The sequence below is a fragment of the Danaus plexippus genome, chromosome 12 (genome assembly GCF_018135715.1).
Source record: "Danaus plexippus chromosome 12, MEX_DaPlex, whole genome shotgun sequence".
In the NCBI taxonomy this organism is placed as follows: domain Eukaryota; kingdom Metazoa; phylum Arthropoda; class Insecta; order Lepidoptera; family Nymphalidae; genus Danaus; species Danaus plexippus.
This window is the reverse complement of record NC_083545.1, coordinates 7,161,309-7,182,316: the sequence shown is the minus strand read 5'-3', so window position 1 is coordinate 7,182,316 and position 21,008 is coordinate 7,161,309. Positions and strand designations below refer to the sequence as shown.

Here is a 21,008-nt window from a genome sequence, read left to right as displayed (position 1 = left end):
GTCACTTGATAGGGCGCCGGCTGATAAGACATGACGTTATAAGATAACAATGTTAATTTATCGACTTGTTGCTATTCAATTCACATTGTTGAAGTAATAATTAATATTTGTTTTTTTTTTTTTTTTATCATTATTTGCATGCTCATAACTTTCGTTATAATGCTTACTATGTGTGAGTCTTTATATCCACGTTAATCATGCTGTTTTTTTGTTAATTGGTTTTTAAGTCTTAATTTTTATTCGCGTAACTTTCAGTATTGCATTAAAAAAAAAAGAATAACGATTCATTTCTATTTTATTTTTTATGTAACGAAATAAAATTTCACATATTTTATTACATTCTTTTATTAATACATATTAAAATACTTTCATCGTCAATTTGTAGAATAATTAAATAGCCATTATGGACAAATTGAGATCTTATACTATAGCTAAATTAAATACACTTCCAAGTTATCTAATAACTTCGACCAATAGTTTCTTGGCTCATGTTATGTATAATCATTTATATCTTTTAATCATCTATGAGTAATGATAGATGATTAAAGAATACGTTATTTAGGTATTTGTAAAAATTTTTTGAAGGAAAATAAATAAAGCAATATTGGATACTATCTACCAGTTAGCAAAGAGAGCATTTCTATCCACTGTAATTAATTAGAAGGGTCAAATTGAGCTAAATTTCTTCGAACGGAAAAAATTATAATTAAAGGAATAGGTATTAATGATCATGACTTAGAAGACAGCGAGAGGATGAAGATGAAAATGTTTATAATGTCTACGTATAAGTTGAGGGCAGCGAAGATGTACTCTTCCGGTGAGATGCTGTACTTGTGTTTGCCTCCCATCATCAGCTGAGTGTCGTACACCAAATACAGAGAGAAGATGAGAGCGCCGGCAGCCGCATACGCAGTATGAAGAATATTATTTCTGAATATTATCGCTAGTATACCTAGTTGGATAATTAAGAATACTTCATTATAATTACGTACAAATATGAATTCAATTAATTATCTTAATTTTCTTCCAATACTTTTTTTGTGTACACAATGTCTTTACATATAAAGTTTCTTTGATTCGTTTGTTTTCTCACCGAATACCAGAAGTACCATGCTCAAAGCCACTAGAGCTCCTCCCATCATGGTAAAGTCCCATTTGGTTTGGAACGCGAACAAAGTCAGGCCAAGGCACACAGCCGCTGTGATACCAACTGCCATCAACACCTAGGACATTTAAGCGAACAATTCGCATGAGAAAAAACAAGTGGTCACAAATAATATTAGGAGCGTTTATTTTTAATTTACTTCAATAAATGGTTGAAGTTTAAATCAAACTATTTTCTTTAAAGTTCTGACAACAATTGCTAAGGCTTGCTCTCGAATTCGAACCCATTAAATACTGTTCGATTCTAATAAAGTAATTCAATGTAAAGAACAAAATCTATTGAATCTCCTCTCCCTACAACGCGATGGACCCGTTTCTGGAATGATTTCTAGACATAACAAACAAAAACTAACGATTAAAAATACCTAAATATCATATGTATTTCCTCTTAATTTAGTTATAATTTTGAAATAGTTAAATATTTGTCATTTCCTTAAAACTTATTGATTTTTATTTTAAATATAACTTACAATCTTTTTGACAAATAATAGGTCGGACGCACAAAAGCTTTTTTATTCATTTCTAATAAGTAAGTAAGTCTGTTACTTGCTCTATCATACTCGCAAAGTTTAGCTCACCTGATTGACTTCATACAGACTGCATACAACTCCCAGAATGAAGCTCTCCGCACACGTAAATATTGCTAGGAATATAAAATTTAAGGGAAACTGACGTCTCATCTCCGTACAGCATGCGAGGACTATTATAGCAATGAAAAGGACCGCCATTGCAATCCATCTATGAACAAAAAGATACTTTAACTATATTTTTAATTGTGATAGTTATAGAGGTTTAAGACTATATAAATCTCTGCAAACAAAAAATGTCCAAACAGAATAATTATATGATGAGCTATTTTTTGGACAGTTCGTCAGTTGCGCTGTGGTTCAAAGTTAAAATGTATTAAAAATTTTATAGTTCACATCATAATTCAAATGTAATTATAAATGTTACAGTGAATTGCCAGCCGAGCCTGTCTCTCAGAGCTGAGTTTATTTTTAATCTAATTTATTTTAATCCTTTAAGTATTATTGTACCAATTGCTACAATATATGGGTACATGGGATATGCATCAATTTAACTTTTTCCTGTGATATAAAGGAGGAGAGCATGACCGCTGGTGCTGTATATTTTAAAATATGTAGTGTTATACTTTTTGGTTCAAGAGTAATAATGTCCTGGCCACGAGGTACCACAGAATAATCGCGTACATTTCAGAATATTTACAAAAATACATATATATCAGTTACGTTTATATATTTAGAAGAGGGATAATTAAAACATATATAAAAATAAATCTCTTTCAGATATGAGGCAGTATTTTTAAATTTGTCTTTAAGAAGTCAAATAAAATGCATTATCACATGTTAATGTTTGTTATTGCAACACCAGCATGAGTATCAACAAGCGGAGTACTCGAACAATTACTTCAGTCTCTGGCGATAATTACTTTTCCGTTATATCTAATTACGTTCTAAGTAATTGAAATTATCATTTTTGCCAACTGAAAAAAGTTAACAAAGCGGAATTTAAGGAAAACTTACAGGAGGTAAAAGTTTTGCCTGACGAAAACTTTGGTCGGTTCGTGGAAGAGAAAGAATGCTATGATCCCCATCGTCACCAATAACTGGCTCATTAAAATGGCGTACACCTGAAAACAATATTATTATTTTGTTTGATACTTCAAACTGACCACTATAAACAAGAGTATGGTTTGACAATTTTCTTATTAAAGATAGATTTGAATTTAGTGTCGTAAATATGATATAAGTTTCCTTAAAATGTAAATGGTAAAACTAATGTACTAATTGTGGACAAAGGTCGAAAAAGGCTAAAAATTGTCAAAGGAATGTTTTGTTGCGTCTCTTTAATATTAACTCTAATTCGTTTTAAAATAATTTTTAATTAAGAAAGTCAATAAAATACCTTTCTTATAAAACCTCTGCGTATACTTTTTTCTGTGAAGTCGAAGTTGTCCATATTTCCATCTTCGAAGGATCCCGGTCCGATATAAATTGACTAAAATAGAAACTTGGAATTAAGGCAACTATAGAAAAAATATTAAGTGGGTTTAAAAGTCCTTACAAAGTCAGGTTTTTAAATTTAAAAAATATGATCAGTTTAGGCAACGTAATCAAATGCATATTACTTTCTAGAAGGAAATAAATAAGCCATTGAACTAGCATGCAAAAAATATCATACTCTTTTCCTACTGATTTAAATTTGCTATGATAGATAATTGGATATAAAATACTAGTTGATCACATATACAAGCATATATGTAGTAGTAAGGTTTTAAAATCGTGGCCTTAAATAAGATAGAAACCAATGAGAAAATCCATTTCCACATCCACACCCATTAACATCGGTAATTGCTGAAAGACATACCTACATTAACGTATCGTTATAGGGCTCTGAGAATAATTGTTAGCTACAACTTATAAAAGAAATTTGATTATGAAGATTTTAATAATTTAACTCGTGATTGTATACACATTTTAAGTTTTCCAAATCAAACGAGACCAAGTTTCAAATACGCAGCAAAATAGCGTACACAAACCTACTTATGTATTCAATATTTGACAACACCTTTGTTAGCCCATTTTGTAGTTTTCATTTCTATAATAATGAATAATATATGACTCATTACGTACCTATATACATAAATATATATAAACATTCATATGTTAAAGATATGTTCGTATGTGATAGATCAATAACTAATAAGGCGACGAACACCTGTCACAAACAATACTGATCTCTGTAAACGTTATTAAGTGTACCAACATCATAGCTTTAATTAAATTTGGGACGAAATTGCAACAATATTTTTATAACTCTACGCACCTGTGCCATATTGAAGCGTTTGTGTGCTAACGCACTATCTTTGTGACTGATATGATAGTAAGGTAACTTCGTGTGCTGATAATAATCACGTCTGTTGATTATGAGTATTTTTTTTGAATAGTTGATGCATTTAAAGGAATAGGTTTTGGTGTTTCAACCTATGCAAAATTTGGGAACAGGTTTACTTGGCCTTGTTATTTGTTAAAAAATCTCATAGTGTAGCTTTTAAGACAACCTACTCGTTATTGAAAGATTATTCTGTGTGAAAAAGACAAATAAAAAAATTTAACCCGTTCGAATGACCAAATAAAATAATGAAGTTGTAATAATTTGGGCCCCGCTTAGAGTTTTCGAAGACCAGACCATTAAAGACCATAAAATCAGTATAAATTTTCCGGGTCTCAGATCGATGAGGACATTTTACTTTTTTGATGTCATTCATAATAGTTTAAAGAACAGTCAGACTACATTTTTGTTGGATGCGCGTTATTAAACCTAAGATGTCTGAATTGATCGATTTAAATGTCCTCAGAACGCAGATTATACTGGGACGATAGGTATCGAGATAAAAATGTGTTCACCATTGTGTCTAAAATAGCCGTGATTAAGCGACGGAACACTAACAAAAAAACAAAGGACATTCCTCGTGTTAAGAACAATAGAAAGGAAATCTATATACAAGTAGTAAGTATACAACGTCACTTTGATGCATTAAGACAGAATGTAGTTTGTTTTGAAAGAGAAGGATGGTTGGTGATTTGAAAAGTCTGCTTCAACGGCAGATTTGAAATTACTCTTACTCTTACTATAAGTTAGCAGTTTCTAACATACGGATAGTTAGATCTAAGACTTTCACGATTTTTTTTAAATAATAAAATACGCGTAGTATAATCCAAAAAATATTAGTTTCATCTATACGGATAGTTTCCAGTATTATTCATAAAGCTATGATCATGTGAGGCGACACGATTTATGAGTAAACAGCTGGAAGCTTTAGTTGGATGTTTACCACAGAAGAGCAGCCTCTAACTACATACTGTAAGTTTTCAGTTTTCGTTCAGTAACCTGTTAACTCTATAATGCAAACTTTTATTCATTTAACGTGCCGGCAGCTGTCTTGCTGAATTAAACTTATATGTAGTTTGTAAAACAACTTACCGCGGATTAAATTTATCGCAGTAAGTGTAGTCAAAGTTTTAACTTTTATTTTTCTTAAATCTCTGTGTGTATATAACACTCAGTTAATTTGTATGAAAAATTTAAACTTGCTTTCTAGATCACACTCACTGGAAGGTGTGGACCTTAACACTCCATGAGACTATCCTGGGGACCTGGACACTACCATAAACGAAATAAATCTATAGATATAAATGAAACACTGATAAATTTTACGACAATTTTTAATTAAAACTACAACATAGTTTGAACAACGAAACCTTAACACATTACGATATAAATAATATCTTACCATCAATTACACGAGTTGCATATATACAGTGTGGGAACCGGGCGTGTGCTTCACTACACAAAACACGGGGCTGGGAAACACGGGACAGAGACGAACACTTTAACATTTTTACAACAACGCCACCTAGCGGCTGCAAACTGGTTATTCGAACGTGTTCACGAGTTTTAAGTAGAGTTAAGCAATACAATAAATTTAAGACACATTTTGTAACACTTAAATGCAACGTCTACTAAACATTTCAAATATATATTTGTTGAAAAGAGATGGCAATAGGAGTTTTGTTTCTTTTATATCAGAAAAGAAAATACAGTCATAGCGTAACATACAGACAAACGAACAAGAGAAGGTTTTATTTAATTAGTTGTTACAATGTTAATCAGCTTCTAATTTTCTGCATAGATATAAATCTTTTATTAACTAAATATTCGATTAAAATTTATAGATTCTGTAATTAAAGCAGTGATTTACATGTTTACATGAGGAACGGAATAAACCTATATAAAGACAGTCCCTTTATATGTACATAAGGAGTGTCCGTTCACAGTGAGGAATGCCAGCGGGTGATGCTATAGTTGCAGCCGGAAGCGAATTGACCAAAATAATACATATATACTGTTCTGGATGTGATCTAATCCCTCGCCGCTCCGATGATGGTGAGGATGTAGATGAATATGTTGATGATGTCCAGGTACAGGTTGAGGGCGGCGAAGATGTACTCTTCCGGGGAGATGCTGTACTTGTGTTTGCCTCCCATCATCAGCTGAGTGTCGTATATCAAGTATAGGGAGAAGATTATGGCCCCCAGTGAAGCGTACACCAGAGTTACAACTTTACCCTTCACAAAGATCGCCACAATACCTGCAAAGTTATCACCAGTATTAACATAGTGATATTTAATTAAGTCTCTCAATAAATAGTTCGACTTCTTGATCATTCAATTTGAATTATTTTTTGTATTTTATAATACATCAGTACATAATATAAACAAGTCCCTCGCCGCGTCTGTCTGTCTGTGTGTTCCCGAGAAACGGAAAAACTACTGCAGCGATTATCAAACAGTTATCGCCACTCATAGCGTGTAGCCGGGGCTGGTATCCAGTACTATTACTATATTTATCTGAATGCTTTCTGTTTTTATCAGGTTATATGAAGCTATTTAAAGTAATTCCGAAGTTTTAGCAAGTACTATTTGTAAAAACTTTGAATGTTTGTAAAAACAGAATTCTTAGTTTGTTCGATAGCATGTGTCTCGGATAGTGTAGCAACACTTTGCTTCGCGTCCGTTCTTTGTGCCGTCAGTCAGCGATGACCGACAGACGGACGGAATCACAGAAGCTTCACTGCACGTGTAAGCTGTCTGATTGTTGAAAATGTCTCGCTGCCAGTAATCTACCAGAATCATTATAAGTCTATCTGACATCTAAATCATCTAAACCAACTGGATTTCCGTTTACAAAATAAATACGTTGTTTTGATTACATTACACCCGTTTATATCAAGAGTAATAATTTAATTGTATATTAATTTTTATATAGTACAAGATGCCTTTTAGGATAACAAGCACTTCAATTTTGCATTGAAAAAAATATATTTTCTATTTTTTAGAAACACAAATAAAAATTTAAGTCACATGTGCCTTGAAAGTTAAAAGTACACAAAAAAATTCTCATCTGATGGAGCTTGCAGAGATCAACTCAAACAAATCACGCCAAATACTTTTTATCCCTGGGCTATAGAGTTATACTAACTTAAATAATGTATTTTTTTTTCCACAAACTTATCTGTACGTATTTTTTGTAACTAATGCGCGGGTAAATATTACAAGACGTTCAATCTGAGAATCAAATCTGCTCCTACCTTCATTTTTATATTTAATGCCTAAACTAGATTGTAATCAGTTTTTCCTTAATATCCTTGATGTGAACAGAGCCCAGGCGTCGGGACGACACAGCATGTGAAGCTTGTTATATAACATAGCAGACATAATACAAAGTAAATTCTAACCGAAAATCAGCAGGACTACGGTGGCCACGATCAACGCCCCTCCCATCATAGTGAAGTCCCATTTGGTCTGCATGGCGAATATCGTGAGAGCCAGACACACGGCCGCTGTTATACCGACAGCCATCATCACCTGGAAGATATCGTCATACATGATATATCATGGCTAATCATAGATATGTGTGATGCCTAAGACTTCCGCAAATATTCATTTAAATAAAACTAATATTTTCGGACGTACTACATACTCCCGACGTTTCTGTTACTTTGCAGCAACCGTGATCACCGGCAGACTGGATGTGACTGTCTGTCAGTTGGTCTTATTACTTGTCATTTAGCGCCAAAGATTTATTAATTTAATTAATTAATAGTCTCTGCATTTTTGTCTTACCGCCTCGCTCTGATACATGCTGCTAGTGACGCCCAACAGGAAGCTCTCGGCCACGGTGAAGATGCCGAGGAAGATGAAATTCATAGGAGCGGTGCGGCGGACGGACGGGCAGCACGCCATCGCTATCAGACACACCAGCACCACGGCGAACGCGATCCAACTGAAAGGCAGACAGAGATGGAACGTACAGTTAGAGCGAGATGGACATATAATGTTGCACATACCGACTACCGAGTAAGTTGAGTTCATATAAAAACAAACTATTGAGACCTGAATCCAGTACTGAATTTTATTACTGTATATATTCAACATTAATATGGTCAGTGGCGCCATCTATTAGGATTTCTTAGGAAAAACATATTACGACTGGTAGAATAAGTATAACAACCGATACAAATAAGTTTTTTCTTCTACCAAAACCCGTTTTAATATTTGGATCAAAACGTATTTCAAGTGATTTAAACCGATATCACTAATAATAGGTCAGGTCATGTCAAAACATGCATGCGTGTGTGTTACACTCTCCTATGTATGTATATGTGTGTGTACTTACAACATGAACGGATTCTTCTGCACCCACAGCTTGGTGGGGGCGTGATACACGAACAGCGTTATGAAAGCCATCGTCACCAACAGCTGCGTCATCAAGATACTGTACACCTGGATATAAAGACAAATTTTATTTCATTTAATTATTGCTGTCTATCACTGTGTTACATAAGCGACATGCTTTTTAACAGACTAACAAACCTTAAAGGAAAAATATCACATAGCGTGATGATGCCGACTGCTAAGATAGTGCTCTGACTTCAGATAGGGGATCGAAATATAAATATTTAGGGTTCAATAATTTTTTATAATTGTAACATGAAATTATGTCCTTCTGTATTTCTTTGGATACCCAGCACGGACAGGCAACTTCCGGGTCGCATCAAATAGTGTTTGCACTTAGTTCGCTATAGCTGTATATAGTTAGTGAATTTACAAAGCAATGCAAAACTATTGACACACTTGAGACTTGTTACAATGTTGCACTCTATTCTGTTTACTGTCTTTTGATTTACAAATAGCAATGCTTAAGGTGTGCCATAGCCGTGTTATATTGGACGTGAGAAATATTTAAATGTAGAGACGAAAGCTATCACGCATTCAATGGAATCACCGTGCGGGCGCCGGGTCCATGATGCAGGGAGAGGAGGTTCAACAGTCCTTGGGACCTGCGACCCAGGTGTAGGTTTAAGGGGCCCCTATCTAACGCGCGTTAACGCTTATATTAAGATTTACTATACGGTACAAATTATATTCAAGCAAAGATATGATTCATTATATTTATAATATCACAGCAAAGTAAAAAAAATTAATTACACTTTTGTTTGTGTATTTTGTATAAATTTAACGCTTAGATAGATTTCACAGAGATCTTTCATATAAATAATTCAAAATTGAAAATGCTTTGAGTATTTGTATGTATAAGAAAAGGTTCGACTTCGTTCAATTACACAACGGACCTCCAACTGCGTATTTAATTTTAAATTTTATTTAAAAGATTATATATATATGTATTGAATTGATCTTTTAATATGAAATTTTTGTCCAAATTAAAATTAATCTTAATAGTTATAGGATGTAAAAAAATACATACAGAAATAGCATCAACGCCACATAGCTTCGCATACTGAGCGACACAGACATATGATACATATGATACATATGATACGCCTTCAAAACTATATTATCACGAACAGTTCTGTTTGTAGACTAACGAGTGACACTTGCTACAACTAATATCCTTAATATAAGTCGTCATTGTCACATCACATACGGAGCGTTTACAGTATTTCGTTCATAAATCTTCGCATGTATAGCATTATCGTAGGTTGCCAAATGAGAAACGTGAAACGCTTCGTATGTAGTCGACGATGTTAACTTGGACTAAGTTGACAGATAATTTAATATTTCTCATACTTTACTAATATAATAAATTTATTTTATAAAAGTTTTTATAAATATATATAATAAAGGAAGTAGTAAAAGATCATAGTTACGGTAATAGTACAGATTTTAAGTTTTTAAATTTTTAGTGATTTTTTAAATAAATAACAACGTACCTAAAACAGTATCGGTTAGTTTTTTCATTTTAATTTTACCGGTACATCACTAGTATCAATGATGTGAGAGCCAATATACGAATAAAAACAAACTATTCGAAATATATTTTGTATAGTAATATGTCAAATATGTTTATCTATTTATATTTTACTGCCAGAATTATTGATTAAAAAGTTTTGTTTGTCTATTGCGTGTTGCATTACACTCGGCCGTAGAGTGGGGATAGAGAGTAGTCCATCATTTGAATTTTAGTTTGTAAAACATATTTCATATTCTGATATGCGAAACAAATATTATTATTTAAATTAAAAACTTAAATTATTTGACGTCGTGTCTACTATGGATACGGATTTACGGTTTAATAATTAAGATATTTTAAACATTTTTTTTGCATCATTTCTTAAAAATCAACTATATCTTATTTTATATGTAGTTTTCTAACAATCTGAGGTTGGAAGCAATTAATAATTTTTAAAAGTATTATTTTGACGGAAAATAATCTTAAAGATAATGTTATAGTTAATATGAATAAAGTCCGCTAAGCTTCCAAATACAATAATGTCCGAGATTTTTTTAAACCAATATTAATTATAGTATATTTTAAACACACCAATACATATTATATCCTGATAGTTATTTAAATTCCAACGACATCGAAACTTAATGAAAGCTGAACCCCACAAGTGTGCGACACAAGTAGTAATTATCTCATTATTTAACAGAGTTTCGCGTGTAATAAATAAAACACTGTATAGTTGTTATTAATATATAAAGAAAATAATACAATACCTTCCTCACGAAGAGTTTCCTGATGCTCTGGTCGTTGAAATCAAATCCTTTGACATCAGCGTCTTCGCCCAAACCGCCTCCGTAGCCGGCCTTTAAATACATAACCAGAATAAGAAACATATACATATATATATATATTGTTTATTTCTATAGCCGTTTCTTATTAATTTAAACAGTCGGCGAATACACTCCATATAGATTAAAGAAATTGTCATATGTGTATGTGAATAAATTAATTCCATACACGTAAATACAAAACTAGTTTGTCGCCACGTAAAACTCACAAATGTTAAGGCATGTCCACGCACCATTACAACAGCGATCCGACATTATTATTTGACAATATAAATGTACATAAAAACCGATGGCCGTCTCGATTGATATCTTGACGTCAATGAGGTATATTAATGTAGAGATAAAAATCACTGAAGATATCGCATTATGCACGTATGCTTAAGACGCGAATGTTTTGTTTTTGTTTTTGACGGCGACTTCGCATGCATGGAGTACCGAATTAATATCAGAGGAATGCATAATATAACAAAATATGCATGCTATCAAACTCCAAGCACACTTCTGCCTGCCGTGATCCAATACGTTATGTCGGTAAATTAAACTATGTCCCGTGTATGAAGTACGTTACTATAGTTTTATCAAAATCGATAGAACAACAAAAATTTATACATATATCCTGACAGTTTCATTTTTATAATTATAGTAAGACAGCCGTAGGTTAAAGGGAAAACGTTAAAATAATATTGCATAAAAGTAGGGAAGTGTAGCTTAGGGGCCGTTCAAGTATTGCGTAAGCAGATTTATTACAATACTTTACCCCCCCCAACCCCCTTGTCAGCAAAAGTAAGCAAAGCACTTACCCCCTCCCCCCATGCTTACGTAAACATTTTCAAATACTGTATCTTTTTTTAAATATTATAATAACTATAATTTTAAAAATAAGAAAATAGATTGAGGATAAAGATACGATTTTATTGATACGGTACTCAATATACAGTAAGGTCCAAAAATATTATAATCTTACAAACATAAACTTATTTAATTTTTGGTACACGCATGAAATTCAAATTAACAATCTTCAGTCCGTGATACCCGTATCCATGATCCTAAGTTTTCGATGACATTGGATTGCTTGGATTGCTGCTCAGTATTGTGAGTCTGCTCCCTTTCATCCAATTTTGGAATGTCTACGTCGTTATCATCGAGCCCTTCAACATCATGGTGCTCTAAATCTTGAATAATGCACACCAGGTCATTAGCACGACGAGCAGCGACTCTTACAGGTCTTACTTTCCTATCAGTGTGCGTGTTTACTTTGTTATGGATCTCCTCGATGTGTCGAGTTAGTGACTTGACGGAAGCGTGATATAGAACTTGAACGAAGTCAGTAGTCTACTCGCTATAGTATCCGAACGAAACAATACACTGACAGAGGAAATTACGACAAGTGAATAGCGCGCGGTAATTCCCCTTCTCGGTTCTAAAGCGAGTGCCTAAACGTCTGCATTTTTTGGGGGAATCCCCGAAAATGGGTTTTGTTTTCAAGCTAAGACAATGTGAGGGTTCCCATTCGGTAAAAGGGTTAATAACTACCGATGACGTAATCATCATCTAGACTCCCCTACCCCGCATGTCATCCAAAATAAGCAAAGCAAAGAACCCCCCGCCCCCATAGTGCTTACGTACCTAATACTTGAACGGCCCCTTAAGGACAAAATGCGAAATAAAATACGGCGGCCTAGACTTCTGGTGGAGTTATGTTATTTAGCCTTATAGCAGTCCTCGGAATAGTGAGCATCGAATAACGATGGGATTTTACAAACGTGACCATCATTCTCTGAGGTTACCGCGTTCCAACAAACAACTGGCATGCCTAAAATCTATACTAAATTTAAGTATAGATATCGAATGCAAATACATATCCTGGATAAGTCGTGATCATTGTTTGAATGGTTTTACGTTACCTCTCCATAACCGCCTCCTCCGTAAGCTGATGGACTTTGGAACCCAGGTTGAGGAGGAGGGGGGTAGCCGCCTTGGGGGTAACCGCCTTGAGGGTAACCGCCCTGAGGATAACCGCCTTGAGGGTAACCGCCTTGAGGGTACCCAGCTTGAGGGTACCCAGCTTGAGGGTACCCAGCTTGAGGGTACCCAGCTTGTGGATACCCGCCTTGTGACTGATCTGAAATTACAAAATTATTTTTATATATAAGCTAATTAATTTGGTTACACACACACACACGATGACTTTATTTTTGTAATTCCATACGGACATCGTTTTATTTATAAATAATAAAGAAGAACTATGCGGATTCGTTTTTTGGAATACAAGTCCATGAGATTTCAGGGATTTGAAAAATAACAATATGACGAGAATATCTAAGGACTAAGGAAGGTATTTTTGTTTTTTAATTTGTTGAAAATTCTTCTTGAAGCAATAAAAATTATATATACAATAATACTGGCATTAAATGACGTTTATATTTGTTTATTTAATCTGTTATACCTTTATTTTCCGCCATAATTGAACAACACCAATGACAAGTGTATGCATCAGTGCATGACACCTTACTGACAAGAAAGACGATAATGCATTTTTTCATGATGTTTGCGTACATACAATTATAATACTTATGCTATATACAATAAAGACAAATATGTCATAACACAATTAGTGTCTGATGGTGAGAACTATATCCGCAGTATATTTTAATTTAGTATTGGATTGCTCTGGGATAAAGAGCTGTAATAATTCTCAATATGGTATAGATTTGCGTGAGTTCAGTATAACAAGTACTAATTATATTAGTAGTTTGTTTGTAAGGAAATCTCTTTAGTAGATAAATATCGCGTTTCAGGGCTGCCAGAGGTGAAAATATCAAACAGGGTCGGTTTTTAAACGCCGGAGATGCGATTCTATTACTTCCACGTATGGAGCGGAGTTACGTTGCTACATACATTTAACACCCGTGAGAAACGACTGCAACTGTTATAAGTAAGCAATACGTGTAAGTTATAGGTTATGCTTTTATGGTGCAATGAAAATATATATAGAAATATCACTGGATAATAACTTGCAATCAATAGTTTATATTGAGTAACTATTTTTTACTCGCACGCTTCCAAGTTCACTTCCGAGAGCTCAGAGAAAAATATATAGTGTATTAAAACTATAAATATAGTAACCGTCTTTAAGCGACATCGATAGACTGTGTCTTCATACGCAATACAGCTGTTACGATCCCGCGGGAACTACACGGAGTCCCGGAATACATTATATAAGATCTTATCCTTGATGTTTAAGTTAAATTAGTGTAAAATTAAATCTATATCTGTTAAGCAGTTTTTAATGACAATACCTTATAATACGAGTAACATATATTAAGACTACATATAAAGGTACGTCTCCACATTCCTGTACATATATAAGTGACATTGAATCGATTTGTCTGTCCGTGGGTGTAAACATTACTCACTTAATCGTCCGTCTGTCGCTACACTCACAACAAACATTTGTAATAATTCAATAATACGTTTATGATTGCACTAGATAAATAAGGAAATATACACTTTGTCCACAACAGTAACGTCTGCCCAATGTACCAATTAACCACGAAGGTTTTGAACTCCTTCTATTCAATAGGATGTTAACATTGGTTCTGGAATGAAAAAAAATCATCGACCCCATCGGGATTCGAACCTACGACCCACGGAGTACATTTTAAAGCTGCTTTCCCATCTAAGCTATCGTACCTTGTATTGAGTCAATGAAATGTTCTATTTGTACATTAAAGTTCTGGAAGTGTTAGACTGATAACGCCAGTATTGGTTTAACAACTTCTTATAAATGATTCTCATCTCGCAGACAATAAGATAAGATAATGTTGCAGATTAGAATCATCTTTTTATTTTAATGATAATAATACGTTCTTTTATAAAAATTCAGTATTATATACCACATAATATTACTAAGATTAAAAAAATAATAAATAAATATTTCGGTGGATTTGGAAAAAAAAATATTGAAATATATATTTTTTTAATATGTACAATCTACCATAGATAACAAATCGTTGTTTGGCACTAAAAAAAATTTTTTTTTTTCATTCGTATTTAATATATAAACATTAAAATGTATTTTTGTATCATTTTAAAACAGTAGAATCTGAATTACTTAGTAATATTCAATGATATTTCCCGTTTCTGACAACCCTATTCTGAATTCTTTACTTTTTAACACGCTTATATTAGCTTCACCTGTATGTTTGTATGTTTGTAACCGACTCCTTTGAGCTCGATTTTGCCATACTTTGACCGATCAGATTTAATTGAAACTTAGCACACCTGTCAAAGACCGATGACACTGCAATAATTCGATTAAAAATCCGATTATCCCAATTAGATTCGCCAGGATTAATTAATTCCTTTCCGCATCCTTTGCATGCGAGTAAGAGAGATTGAGCTAATGTGCGAACTACGCATGCGTAGTTAATAACTACGCATTAATGTCTGGCCCGGTTCATGTTCTTAAAAATAATATTTTAAAAAACTAAAAAAATCACGCTTTTATGGAAAACCCAACGAAAAAAATCAACTAAAAAATGAAAAATAAATAATAGTTTAAAAAAACTAAAAAAACACGCTTTTATAAAAAATCCAACTAAAAAACAGAAAATAAAATTTAATAAATTTAGATTAAGAATAGTGTAAATAAAAAATAAATGTACATTATTGTAAAAAAAGCGTGGGGTGCATTTACAGTGCTTTTTTATGATATTATCAAATTAAAGATCATTCTACTCATCTGTCAATTAAATGTTTATAACTATTGACACTATGCACCCCACGCTTTTTTACAATAATGTACATTTATTTTTTATTTACACTATTCTTAATCTAAATTTATTAAATTTTATTTTCTGTTTTTTAGTTGGATTTTTTATAAAAGCGTGTTTTTTTAAACTATTATTTATTTTAAAATATTTTTTACTATTCCAGTATAAAGTTCAGAAAACGCTCTAAGAATATGTACAAGTGTACAAAACGAACGAGCAAGAAAAGAGCTATAATTGCGGGTTCACGTGGCAGTAAACAAAAACGTATACATATCTTTCCTAATCACTTATTTTTTTTCTTTAACTGTAACGAAAATCGATTTTCACTTCACGGCCATTTAATATTAGTTTACTTTGTATACATTTACTACAGTAACACATACGTATAATACATCCAACAACCTTGGCAAGAGAAAGTATTCAAAGTTTCAGAGAAAGTAGCTCATTAAAAGAAGCCACAACACTATTTACATAAGTGACAGTTATCCATTCAGTTCTTACAAAACGTTGATAAAAAAAAGACAGCAAAACGTAAATTTCGTAAACATGTTATAAATTTACGAAAAAATACATCGCGTAAAAATCATACGCTAATGGCGTCCCAAATAAGTCACTGTGACATTCAAAGCTCACGATAGAAACTATACCATCGATTGCTCATAAAGCAAGCGACGTTACGTCATATGGGAAACGTGCCAAGTGTAACACCCACGCGCTTAGACATACAAAGAGGGATTTCCCCGAATGATATGCAATCGCCCAAATGCATTCATACTCTTAGTTGATTTTAAACTCGGACAAAACTCATGCATTTTTCATTCAAAAATATCATGTTCCTGAGCAAATATTTTATTAAATGTTACAGCAAATCTCATATAAAATGAATTGTATGAGAAAGACAGAATCGGGCAGATTAAAACGTATATATAGTTAAAAAAATTAATTGCTTCAAGATCTATGCGAAATACTTCCTTATATATGATACCGAAAATTGTTATTGTATGAGAAATTTAAAAAAAACCGCAAGTCCCGAACTTGTTTAAATCTACACGTAATAGGAGTACAGATTAAATCTATTCAGATTTAAATTTATGTAAAGGTCATCGAATTAATTATAGACATGTTTTGTCTTGAATAGTCTCTATAAATATAAATATTTTAACTATTATAAGAAAATACTATAGCTGTTAAACAGAAGAAACACATTTCTTTGGCATATACATACATACATACATATATACATATATATATATATATATATATATATATATATAATATTGAGTAAGTAAATGTATATAACCTTTTTAATCAATCATAAGTTTAAAGTTAATAGCAACCCTTTAAATCTGTTAATTTTTAGTTAATTGTTAATATTATATAAGTGGTATATTTTTATAGGTTATATTTGTGTGGCTTAAAATCTTCCTTTTATGCACTTGTGCAACACTTCACATATATCCATACATATATAATTCACAATAATGATTCAAATATTCTTGTTATGTAGTTTGAGACCAGCCACAAATTTTGGATAGACATATGAGGTAAGCCTAAAACTTGTGATGTACCTTAACCATTATATCCCGACCCCTAATCCAACCAACAAACCAAAGTTTATGAACCCCGCCTCCTCTATTTCTATCTCTTTTAACATTTAACTGCACTATATAAAAGTTGAATTTGTGGTAAATATATTTTAGAAAAAAAAAACCTTTTCTAAAATTAAGATCACGTAGAGCACTACTCACTAGTTAGGTCTGTAATTCATGCTGGCATATAATGGGAGAGCTAAATGACAAATTTTCCTCAAATATGTGATTCCTCACCTACCCACCAAAAGTTTGGTTAGCTCTCACACTATATATGTCTATACATATCAGACATGTTAACTAGAGCAAGGGTTTAAATGTATAAATGGAATGACTTGTTTAATCTCATTATTGCACAATGTCGGAGAAACACTGCTAAGTACCGCAAAGTGGATAAGTTACTGTCATTTAGCATAACTTGTTATTAAATTTAATATCCATGAAGAATTTTAATATATATATATATATATATATAAATATTAAAATTCTTCATTATTAGGAACAATGTATATGGTACAGTGTACGAACAACTTAAAACATGCTATATAGTTTGAAGTAGCAACACACACAAAGCATATTACTGATAATTATTTTAAATTTATGCTCAACAGTCTCATTTCAAGTTTAATCTAAAATTGAAAAATAACATTATAAACCAAGGGAAGTCATTAACTGATAAGATATCAATGTGACATATAAATAAATGCAATGTTTGTTTAACGGGAAGAGATGATTCATAACCAGTGAGCATAAACGGGCACACCAATCAATATCGACAAGTCTAAATTATGCAATGAGCATGAAAAATGGAATGTATTAAAGTTTAAGTGTGTTCAGGCAGTCTTGATGAAGACAGCTTTAATAGTGCTTTGAACAACATTTATACAAGGTCTGGACAACAGTGGTGCACATCAAAATATATTGAATATATAACCTCCGGGATAGACTCCGGTGTTCTGCCACATTTTCCAAAGATATTACTGTAAAGAAAAAATATGGTCAATATATTAAAAAATATATACGTACACATCGTGTTGTAGTTTTGCTTGTCAGACGGGTTAAGCTTTTCGGAGGCCGTTTTGAACAACTTCAAAAATCACAAAGTGAAAGATTTACTGTAAAGAAATTGAAGAAATACAATTAGTTATCACTACTTAAAGCATATACGAATGACTCGCGGAATATATGAAGGACTGAAAAACGTAAAAACCCTAGTAAAGTGAAATTAAAATCTATCAACGTCAAAAATGCATCAGCCATTTTTTTTTCTTTGAAAAGGACTGCAGCTTGAGACAATGTTTATTGTAGATAAAAAGTAATCAATTACTATCAATAAATATTTTATGTACAAAAAACCCAGTTGAAACTAAGAAATATAAGAAAATATTATTACTACTTGTTATATTTTTAACACCATGTTGTGGTGGAAAATGTCGGTCACTAAATTAATTTCAACGAAAGATGTAAACAATAGAATAACCAATTTAATTACTGATTTTGAGTAGAAACTATACGATAATTTAAATAATTACAAAAGTATTCTATGCTATTAATCTAGATTTATTCAATGTATTTTTTTATTTACTAATTCAATAACTTAAACCATCTGCTAAATCATTTTAGCACCATTGTTAAAAATATTTTTTATACATCTTAATTAAGTAAATTTACCTCAAAGGGTAATGGAAAGTACTAGATATTCCGATGTCGCAATAAGCATTAATCGATAGTTTTGAAACTGAACATAGCAGTTATTAAATATTGATACTTACATCTATCAAGCCTTAAAAGCTGAAATTTTAAAGCAATAATGTACACGGATTGTGAAATAAAGGACTCACTTCGACAATGCACGTATGATCTCACTGTTTAGGTTTTTCACTTCTGCGAATGAGAATTGACTTGAGCTATGACAACAAAGATTCTTGAAACAGACAACAATTGTCTATGGATTTATTTTTCTAGAACCTATAGATGCTACACTTTCTATATTATTTTATAGATTTTGTTTTTAGTTTATTTATCATTCGCTGAGGATTGAGAAAAATTTAGTTTTTACCTAAATGGTATAATTTTAAGGTTGATTAGATTTTAGTTTATGTGAATAAGAAATAAATATAATTTAAGATATCTCTGATGACACTTTCAACCTTTTAAACAAATATGAATACTAATTTATATCTAACATAAACTATATACAAATATATCAATAAAATTAGAATACTAAATATAATTTAGATTCATATTTTAAGTTTTGTATAAAATCTCAAAATTTATTTTTAATTCAACCTTTTTTTTGCTCTAATTATTAAATTAAAATTTCAATATGCTATGACTTAATTTTATTAAAATTCTCACAAATATTTTTCTTATAACAAGTTACTGAACAATAATATTTGTTTGACTTTATTTGACAAGAGTTCAAAACTAACCTAAAATTGTATGAAGTTTTAGTAATATTATAAGTTTCCTAATAATATTCAATTATTCAATAAATAGAAAATGAGTGCAATTCTTACGAATATAATTCGAACCAAAAATATAGGTACAATTGTGATAACATATTCTATTTCCATTTTTTATTAGTTTAAAAATAATAGAATTCTGTTTACGACTTTCAGCAGTACAATGCTTGGTTCGTCAGCTTAGTAGCACTTCATCCATGAATACGAAACAGTGGCGACTGGAGAGAGGTCTACCGGCCAACCGCTTGACCGAAGGAGTGCTAATTGACGCACCCGACTATACTTACTTAGATGGGCGTCCTACACCTTTGCTGGTATTTTAAGAACTTTACTAAATAATCTATTATTAAGTAAAAGGGAAATAAGAGAAACACAAAACACGATAATTAATTGCAATGGAAATAATTTAAATTTGTCATACATATTTTTAAAATCTAATTAATCTTATTGTTATTTTTGGCAGTTCAAATATATGTGTAATGAATATTGGTAACATTTATAATTTTCAGCAAAAGCAGAAGAAAAGGATGCTAAGACAACAGGATTATGCTCGGCAAATTATTGCAAATATATCAGAAATTGATTTTGCCAAACAGAGATATTTTGATAACATGAAAGCTGCAGAGGAAGACAGAAATAACATAATTAATAATAGACTGAAACCAAAAGGCAAGGCATTGTTAAGGAAAAAGTAGATTATAAAGAATTTAGATGTATGAATTTAGTTTAAATATAGATTAAAATATTAATTGACAGTCTTATTTATTTTTGCAAAACCGGTTATTTTTTTTTGTCTGTGACTCAATAAAAAAAATTAAAGAATGGCATCATGGTTTGTTTCATAAATATGCATTTAGTTTATAAGTTTATAAAAAAAGAGATTCTTGAATTTTCATAAACTCAGTGATTTTTAATGGGAGGTTGGATTAAAACCATTTTTTTAATCCAAGTGAGGTTTTTTGCATGTTAAAAATGTCTGAAAGATATACAGACATATTCATTTTGTCTTCCTTTGACAGTGATTGTGAACAAGTAACTACAAACAACATATAAAAAAATGTAGTCATGTGATACTTGAAAAAGGCTACAAACTTTGATAAACTGAATGGAATCAAGTGCAATATGTTGTTACAGAGGTACATATGTTAATTCCAAATATTGAAAAATATCCAAATTATTTATTATCAAAAATTTGTTATATATTTAAGTGAAGATATTATAATGAGTATACATGTATGTTATATGGTTGGTTGCCAACACGTCCGGAACAGAGATATGGACATCCATGGGCGACGTTAGCAACTGCCCACCAAGTAGGCCGTCTGCTTGTTTGCC

At 32.0% G+C, this 21,008-nt stretch overlaps 3 protein-coding genes across 13 annotated transcripts; 1 reads left to right on the top strand and 2 right to left on the bottom strand.

Moving 5' to 3' along the window:
• Window positions 1-341: 341 nt before the first annotated feature.
• LOC116772750 (protein lifeguard 1-like) lies at window positions 342-4,056 on the bottom strand. The gene is made up of 6 exons (XM_032665029.2): window positions 4,012-4,056; window positions 3,091-3,183; window positions 2,709-2,815; window positions 1,743-1,902; window positions 1,094-1,223; window positions 342-952 (listed from the first exon to the last, which is right to left on the bottom strand). The coding sequence occupies exons 1-6, from the start codon at window positions 4,018-4,020 to the stop codon at window positions 729-731; spliced, it is 723 nt and encodes a 240-aa protein (XP_032520920.2). The 5' UTR covers window positions 4,021-4,056; the 3' UTR covers window positions 342-728.
• A 1,339-nt stretch (window positions 4,057-5,395) lies between these two features.
• Window positions 5,396-19,192, bottom strand: LOC116772322 (protein lifeguard 1-like). Of its 9 annotated transcripts, none has more exons than XM_061522411.1 (9): window positions 18,981-19,139; window positions 18,235-18,323; window positions 12,944-12,966; window positions 12,749-12,913; window positions 10,770-10,859; window positions 8,425-8,531; window positions 7,872-8,031; window positions 7,484-7,613; window positions 5,396-6,337 (listed from the first exon to the last, which is right to left on the bottom strand). In XM_061522411.1, the coding sequence occupies exons 2-9, from the start codon at window positions 18,236-18,238 to the stop codon at window positions 6,108-6,110; spliced, it is 909 nt and encodes a 302-aa protein (XP_061378395.1). In that variant the 5' UTR covers window positions 18,239-18,323; window positions 18,981-19,139; the 3' UTR covers window positions 5,396-6,107. The 9 variants fall into 9 exon arrangements, with proteins under 9 accessions (XP_061378395.1, XP_061378393.1, XP_061378394.1 ...); XM_061522409.1 differs by lacking the exon at window positions 18,235-18,323 and adding an exon at window positions 18,143-18,188 and having other exon boundaries at window positions 18,981-19,131; XM_061522410.1 differs by lacking the exon at window positions 18,235-18,323 and adding an exon at window positions 18,143-18,188 and having other exon boundaries at window positions 19,050-19,081.
• A 421-nt stretch (window positions 19,193-19,613) lies between these two features.
• LOC116772321 (large ribosomal subunit protein mL52) lies at window positions 19,614-20,422 on the top strand. Of its 3 annotated transcripts, none has more exons than XM_032664459.2 (3): window positions 19,614-19,753; window positions 19,830-19,987; window positions 20,183-20,422. In XM_032664459.2, exons 1-3 carry the CDS (start codon window positions 19,711-19,713, stop codon window positions 20,366-20,368), a joined length of 387 nt encoding a protein of 128 aa, XP_032520350.1. In that variant the 5' UTR covers window positions 19,614-19,710; the 3' UTR covers window positions 20,369-20,422. The 3 variants fall into 3 exon arrangements, with proteins under 3 accessions (XP_032520350.1, XP_061378247.1, XP_061378246.1); XM_061522263.1 differs by having other exon boundaries at window positions 19,616-19,753; window positions 19,833-19,987; XM_061522262.1 differs by having other exon boundaries at window positions 19,621-19,753; window positions 19,809-19,987.
• Window positions 20,423-21,008: the final 586 nt, after the last annotated feature.

Bases quoted from the DNA above. Each gene is read 5' to 3' on its own strand.
- LOC116772321 (XM_061522262.1), top strand. From the start codon at position 19,711: ATGAGTGCAATTCTTACGAATATAATTCGAACCAAAAATATAG. The intron at 19,754-19,808 runs GTACAATTGTGA...TAAAAATAATAG, and splicing joins AATTCGAACCAAAAATATAG to AATTCTGTTTACGACTTTCA. The intron at 19,988-20,182 runs GTATTTTAAGAA...TATAATTTTCAG, and splicing joins GGCGTCCTACACCTTTGCTG to CAAAAGCAGAAGAAAAGGAT.
- LOC116772750 (XM_032665029.2), bottom strand. The intron at 1,224-1,742 runs GTGAGCTAAACT...TAAATGTCCTAG, and splicing joins GTCTGTATGAAGTCAATCAG to GTGTTGATGGCAGTTGGTAT. The intron at 953-1,093 runs GTGAGAAAACAA...TTATCCAACTAG, and splicing joins CATGGTACTTCTGGTATTCG to GTATACTAGCGATAATATTC.
- LOC116772322 (XM_061522406.1), bottom strand. From the start codon at position 18,173: ATGTGGCAGAACACCGGAGTCTATCCCGGAG. The intron at 10,860-12,748 runs GTAACGTAAAAC...ATGTATTTAAAG, and splicing joins GAGGAGGCGGTTATGGAGAG to GCCGGCTACGGAGGCGGTTT. The intron at 8,532-10,769 runs GTATTGTATTAT...CTTTATATCCAG, and splicing joins GGAAACTCTTCGTGAGGAAG to GTGTACAGTATCTTGATGAC.